Source organism: Rosa rugosa, chromosome 2, assembly GCF_958449725.1.
Source record: "Rosa rugosa chromosome 2, drRosRugo1.1, whole genome shotgun sequence".
Taxonomy (NCBI): Eukaryota; Viridiplantae; Streptophyta; class Magnoliopsida; order Rosales; family Rosaceae; genus Rosa; species Rosa rugosa.
In genome coordinates, this window is record NC_084821.1 from 51,097,725 (window position 1) to 51,104,892 (window position 7,168).

Consider the following 7,168-nt stretch of genomic DNA (forward strand, 5'->3'; position numbering starts at 1 on the left):
CCTTCTAGTTTTTTTTATTATTTATTTATTTATTTATTTATTTTCCTAGTTTTAGCATATCAAATGAATTTTAATATTTGTCGGCTTAATTCCTAGTTTCTTTAGTTGTACACCAATTGAGGTCTCTAGGTGACTAGATTTATTATTTGGGGGAGTTAGGTTATGTGGGTTTGGGTCTTTTGGTTTTTAGGCTTGAATAAGTGAGCGCATTTTGTTAACAATGAAGGTTAATTACCTGTCATTTGCCTGGCGGCTTGGGTCATCTAGACTTTTTGACGTAAGATAACTTATGATGCATGTACGTGCCTTCTGGCCATGGATAAGTAATGAAATTATCTATTCTTCAAAAAAAAAAAAAATTAAAAAAATATCTCGATTTGAATTGTTTTTCATCCGTCATTTATAGTTGTTGGGCCTCCATATGACAAAAGACATCTCCGCTGAAGATGCTCTTATATACTTCCAATACGTTCTTTTAAAGAAAATATTATCCCAAAATTAAAAAGGATATGAATGCCAAAATAAAAATTCATCAAGTTAATAATTAAAAGGGTAAACTGGCCATTAGAGAAAGAAACGATAATAATAATAATAATAATTTTTAAAGGTGGCAGCCATTCGCAAGCCATAAACGAGAATTTCTCTTACGGACAGGATCAGTTCTAAGATTTCGGAAACCTAATGTGAAAATTTAAATGATACGTTACTAATTATAGTCCCAAACACCCTCAGGGCCGCCCCTATAGCTTGCAGGGGAAGATGCTCTTGAAAAATGAAACTTTATTCAGGAAGGAAGGTTGCCACTGGCATCTTTGGAGGGAGATGAGGTAATTCAGCTCTGAAGTTGAGCACTTCAATCGCCTGTTCTATTGAAGCCCTATTGCTGTAATCGGGATGAGCGCACCATAACCCAACAACCATCAGCCACGTCATTTGTTTCTCATCAAAATGTGTACTTAGTTTTGGGTCAGCTGCTTGAAGAATTTTACGTTCCCCATAGAGTTCCCAAACCCACTCCACTATATCGCATTTCCCATTTTCCGGCGTGGCAACGCTGGGTCTCCTCCCACATGCTATTTCCAAAGCAACAATTCCAAAGCTGTAGACATCTGATTTCTTGGTAGCCACTTTGGTGGTAATGTATTCCGGAGCCATGTAACCCCTAGTTCCAGCAGCATGTGTTGTTTTCAAAGGTTGTCCATGATCTAGAAGCTGAGCTAAACCGAAATCCCCAAGTTTCGCAGTGAAATCCAAATCTAACATGATGTTGCTCGATTTGATATCCCTGTGCAACACATATTGATGATCGCCGCATTGTTCCTGCAGGTAGAATAACACCGAGGCCAATTCTTTAACAATTCTGTATCGGTCCTCCCAACTTAACATGTTAGTGTCTTTAAACAGATGGGTGTCTAAACTTCCATTGGGTATGTACTTGTAGACAAGTAGGAATTCTCCTTTTTCGTGGCACCAACCGATGAGTTGCACCAGATGTCGATGCCGAAGTGCACTAATTGTCTGTACTTCTGCTATATACTCCTTGAGGCCTTGTCGAGATTCTGGTGATATCTTCTTGACAACAACATCAACAGCAACATTGAAGTTCAAGTCATTTATGACGCCTTTGTAAACCGCACCAAATCCTCCCTCTCCAAGCTTCTTTTCCGCATCAAAATTACTTGTTGCCAAAGCCAACTCTGTGTATGAAAACTTCCTGGGGCCAGTCTCCTTTTCAAATTGGACATCAATCGGGTCACGAATCATAGGCTGTTCAGATGAACATTCATCTATTTCGGATTTCCTATTCCTCAACTTGAACCAAACAAACAACCCAAGCAAGATAATTCCGCCAATAGTAGTACTAACGATCACAACCGCCAGAGTTATTCTGTGTTTTCTTGACTCGGCTTTAGAACTTGGGCCCCACTACTAGAAAAAGGGCCTAAGGGGACTAATATTATGTGTGCCTTTTGATACCTATAGGGACAAATATGTATCCCCATTGAGCTATAGAGACATATATCATGTGTGTGCCTATTGCTTGTGTTCCTATTGCTAAATGGCACACATATCTCAAGCTCAAGTGTCCCCATATAACCCCATGTATTCTACTTCATCCAAATACATATTGAATGAAATGTACTTGTACTGTTCATGAATACAAAAACATATTCTAGTGGGTCCTTGTATATCACCTTTTACATAAATACAAATACCTATTATTTCAATTGGGGACAAATGTAACATGTGTGCCTATATATCTCCAACATGAGCATACATATGGTGTTATACAATACACAATCACATTTGTACATTCAATCAACTTTTCAAACATAAATCCAAATATTAGTTTTCCTACACAAATTTCATTCATCCAAGAGCAATATACAAAAGTGGTCATTGTTCTCCCAGACCATAATAATTACATGATTAGTTCATCTCCGCTCTAACCCAAGCTAGTATTGCTATATCTAATATGGCAGAAGCCATTACCCAAAATATATATAGTTCATCTCCAATATGTCAATAAAATGACCCAAAATATACTAACTTTGAGATGAATCATAGATACCAGCAATATGCTTCAAAACAAACTTCCTACAATTTCCATCCTAGTGTCCAAGTAAAGTCACATACCCTTCCATTGGAGTTGATTGCATTTCTTGGATCGACTGAGGTTGCTTCTCTGCGATATCAGAAAGTGCTGCTATTAGCTTCTTAATGGTATCAGGTCCAGCACTTATTATACTATGCAAGGGATTGCCAATACAAGTTTCAATGCTAGCATTGATTGAGTTTGGACAGCTTGCAATTGCTCATCCTTTTTGGCTGCTTCCTCTGTCAACCTCGTGATCTCAGCAAGTGAGGCTTCAAGTTCAGACTGAAGTGATGCTACATCGCAAGCAACTGCTGGCTTTGCAGTTTGTATTCCAGGAACATCAACCCACTCTACTCCCAGTCCATACCCTCGAACTGCATTATATGTCTCTGGTCCATTTAAACTTACAGAATATTTCTCCCAATCAAATTTGCTGAAGTAATCCAAAAATCTGTAATGCAATGAATTGAGAGTACCACACTAATCAGGTCAAAACAAATAACAAACTTACATTCTGTGCACTCTATTAGATATGTTCATATAATAAGGAATAAATAAAAACAATGAATATGAGCTTTATGAGACAATTAACAATGAAAGGCATGCAATGCAATAGTGGGATATCAGCAATAAAGAACAAATACATAAAGGTAACATAAAACATATAGAGTATTGTGTAAACTGAGTTAGTATTGATCGACCTCGAGAGAACATGGCCATTCCAAATCCTGCATCTATATGATAATGGAGGTTCTATCATAGCGAGCATTTCACGATGCTACCTGCAACAATATACACTAAGAATAACATCAAATACCTTATAAAATTGATTCGTGCTAAAGATGAAGAGATCTTACACTAAAAACCAATCCTAAATGAACTTCATGCCCATCCAATATATACCTCAATATTTAGTTTGGCGAGCATTCACATAGTACTTGTAGCTTTGGTGGGAGGCATCTGCTCCAAAGAAAAAGATGATTTCCACATTCAGACATAATTGTACTTCAAAACAAAACCATCATAATATGAAAGACAAAGGGAACAAAAAGGGCTTGTAATAAAAATATCAAAAACAGGGAAGACTTACAACAGAAATTTTTACCTTTCTAAGCTTAAAAGTCTACAACAATGGTGTTGTCAATGCGTCTAAACAGTAAGTAAAACTCACTACATAATCACTATATATAGCCCCTGCATAAAGAGGAAAAGATTAAGTGACAAATTAGGCTTTGGCCAGTGAACAATGAAACTGCTAGTACATGACTTGATAAACAATCTATATTGTATTTCACAAATTGTAACATAGCTAATGAAACTAGTATACAAATTGCATTCTGTTTCATAACTAGTTAAGAAGAATGTCAACTTGCTTTCTTTTTTCTTAATTCATGTCTAGTTAAAGCTAATCAATGATGGTGTTTAGCAATGAGAGGCTTTGCATTAAATAACATAGTCATTACAAATAATAATGTGCATCTATTTACATTTGGTGTCAAAGCAGGTATTTAGTAAACCATGATATGAATCTACACAGAAAGATAACATCAATCTATAAACTATATGTAAGGCCATGGACTTTGAAGAATTCCAATATGCATCCTTTGCAATTGAGGCTTGAAGGTCTGCCCTTGTTTTGAGTTATGATTCCAATACCCAAAAATTCAATCGAAACATATTAAGCAAATCTATAACAATAACAGCATAACCAGAATTTAATTAATGAGTGGGATTTGGTTATGTTATACTAACTTATCATTTTTTTTTTAAATGCAGTTGTGTCAATAAGAGCATAAATAACAAAGTCCTTGCCTTCTTGGAAGATGGCAACATGGTTTCTGAGGTTTGTCTTCGAACAAAGCAAGTACTATTGGAACTCAAAAACCAACCTGCTATTTAATCAAGACACTAAAATACATCTCCTGGTCATGAAGTTGTGATTTCTAAGCCAAACATAATAAATAAAAAAAACCTTTCTGATCCAATGTCTGATCCAACCCATTACATTACTTTAACTAATCTAAAGCTACTACATATTTCTATTGACATTCCCCAATTACGCACATAGTTAGCACAAACTGAAATCACATATATTATATATACACAACTAATAAGCAAGCAAAATTTGACTACTTCACACACAGAGTGACTGAGCTGATAGTGTAGCTTACCCAATACAACTTTGATAAATTCATCAACAAAAAGAAACGAAATCTAGGAGGGAAGAGAAATATGATACCATATGCATACAAATCGATGTTCTACAACACCAGCACGCGTTTTCTCCTCAACCCAATTCCCAGAAGTCGCAGAGTCCCGGCCAGGACCGACGGAAACAACACACTGCTCTTGGAATAATCGACGACAGAGGCCGGAGTGTCATTAAGGGACAGCGAGCACTGAAGCAGCAGCGAATGATTGGTGAAGAAGAAGTTGAGTGCGTTCTGGAGAAATGGGTGTCTTGGGTTCGTGGGGTTAGTGTGCGAGACGACAGCGACTCTGCAGCCTTCATCACCTCCTTCTCCAACAACTCCTTCTTAAATCCCTAAATCGAATTTATAGCCACACAAAAACAAAATTTTGAATCACTGGAATTGAAGGGAAGGACTGGAAAACCTATAGATCAGCGGATGTTAAAATCAACGCGAGAGAGAGAGAGAGAGAGAGGAGACTATCAGCTCCGATAAATTTCCCAAATTTTTTGTTTGAGAAAAAGCACAATGAAAAAGTCATAGACAGATCAAAAGGAGAGAAAAATTACCCATCCGTGGTGAGTGAATTTTTTGTGCTCAGAGCTAATGAATCTGAGCTCCACAATTTGGTTCGTTCAACGAGGAAGAGATGGCAGATGAGAGCAACAAGAGAGGGAGAGGGAGTGTGAAAAGTTTTAACTTTTGGCCCAAAAACTAGGGCGGCGACTTTGTGTGGGAAAGTTTAATTTTGGCCAAAAAAGGGGCTTCTGTTGCCTTGTTTTTTTTTTGCTCGTCCTTAAAAGATTTTTAGGACACTTCGATTAAAAGACGTCCTTGCAGGGTGTCCTTATAGGTAATATTTGTAGTCTAGAACCAAGGACTAAAATATCGAGTTTCGAGAAAACCCGGAAACGGAAATTTCGAGGATATATCGATTTCAGTAAATAATCAAGAAAAATGATGAAAATTTGAAGAAAAATATGGAAATTTTAAGTAAAACTTTTAGATATGTTTATTTAATCAATTGTTTACTATATATGAAAAGAAAACCTTAATAAGCATTGTTATATAGTAATTCGTAATAATTTAAGATGAAACGGTAAATGCTAAATCGCCTACAACTCTGAAAATTTTAGAAATAAACATTTTTTTTTTTTTGATGGCCGGAAACCCAATGGGAGGTTAGGCCATTACATATTATATACATTCTTTGTACATATCATACATTACACCTTGAATTGCATGAGTAACTTAGAATCACGTAGAAGACTTATGAGGTACAAAATTCAAAATGTAATTGATTGTTCTATGTTAGTTATTAATTGAACATTTACCTAAGTTTTCAGATTCGTAGCCAAAATGAATATATATTAGAATGTTGCAATGATAACACAAGTGTAGGTGCAGCAGAGTTGGCTAAGGCTCTTGCTCAAAGAGCAATGAAGTGACCAAGGTTTGAGCCTTGGTGACATAGTTGATTTTTTTTATTGGAATTTTTGGCCAACTATATGTTAGCCACATGATGTTAATGTTGCATGTAACTGATGTGAGAAAGGGTGGTAGAGTGGTGGTGACTTTGCGTGTGACTAATGTGAGAAAGGGTGGGAAGAGTCGGAAGGTTCCGGAAATTACTCAAAATTTCGAAAAATTTCGTCAATTTCTTGATATTTCCGGAAATTTAGGGAAATTTCTAAAAGGGAAAAATTCACCAACGGTGTCTGGACACTTAGGGGACTTTCAGAATGATACCTGAACTTACAAAGTTATCAATGTGATACCTGGACTCATTTTTTCGTATCAACGACATACCTACGACCAATTTCCGTGACAAAATTTAACGGCTCCGTGACGGAAATTGGTCGTAGGTATCACATTGATACGAAAAAATAAGTCCAGGTATCACATTGATAACTTTGTAAGTTCAGGTATCATTCTGAAAGTCCCCTAAGTGTCCAGACACCGTTGGTGAATTTTTCCCTCTTTTTTTTTCCCATTTCTTTTCTTTCTTTCTTCTTCTTCTTCTTCTTTTTTGGTTTCTTTATTCTCTCTTTCTCTCCTTGCCAACACCACCGCTTTCGGAGAACCCACCATCGAATATGCAGGAAGAAAAATGGGGGAGAGCCACAACAACCTCCACCACCGCACAACAACGTCGTCCTCCGCTGCTTCTCGATTGGGTTTGGGGATAAGGACTGCTTCTTCCTCCACCGCTAGAGAAATCGTGGAGGCTTAAGGCCACATTCTAAAGGCCACCGGCCGGAAGGACCGCCACAGCAAGGTTTGCACCACCAAAGGCCCCAGGGACTGCATCATCCGGCTCGTCGCCCACACCGCCATTCAATTCTACGACATGCAGGACCGGCTTGGATACGATCGG

General features: G+C 37.4%; 1 protein-coding gene and 1 long non-coding RNA gene across 2 annotated transcripts; both read right to left on the reverse strand.

Annotated features, from left to right (window-relative positions):
• Positions 1–612: 612 nt before the first annotated feature.
• LOC133728072 (L-type lectin-domain containing receptor kinase IX.1-like) lies at positions 613–1,918 on the reverse strand. The gene has a single exon (XM_062155488.1). It carries the CDS (start codon positions 1,762–1,764, stop codon positions 781–783), a length of 984 nt encoding a protein of 327 aa, XP_062011472.1. The 5' UTR covers positions 1,765–1,918; the 3' UTR covers positions 613–780.
• A 411-nt stretch (positions 1,919–2,329) lies between these two features.
• LOC133728073 (uncharacterized) lies at positions 2,330–5,521 on the reverse strand. Its single transcript, XR_009855599.1, has 6 exons — positions 5,361–5,521; positions 4,839–5,144; positions 3,705–3,793; positions 3,503–3,559; positions 3,301–3,381; positions 2,330–3,050 (listed from the first exon to the last, which is right to left on the reverse strand). It is a non-coding gene; the product is annotated as an uncharacterized LOC133728073 (long non-coding RNA).
• Positions 5,522–7,168: the final 1,647 nt, after the last annotated feature.

Coding starts and splice junctions, on each gene's coding strand:
- LOC133728072 (XM_062155488.1), bottom strand. CDS start 1,764: ATGATTCGTGACCCGATTGATGTCCAATTTGAAAAGGAGACTGGCCCC.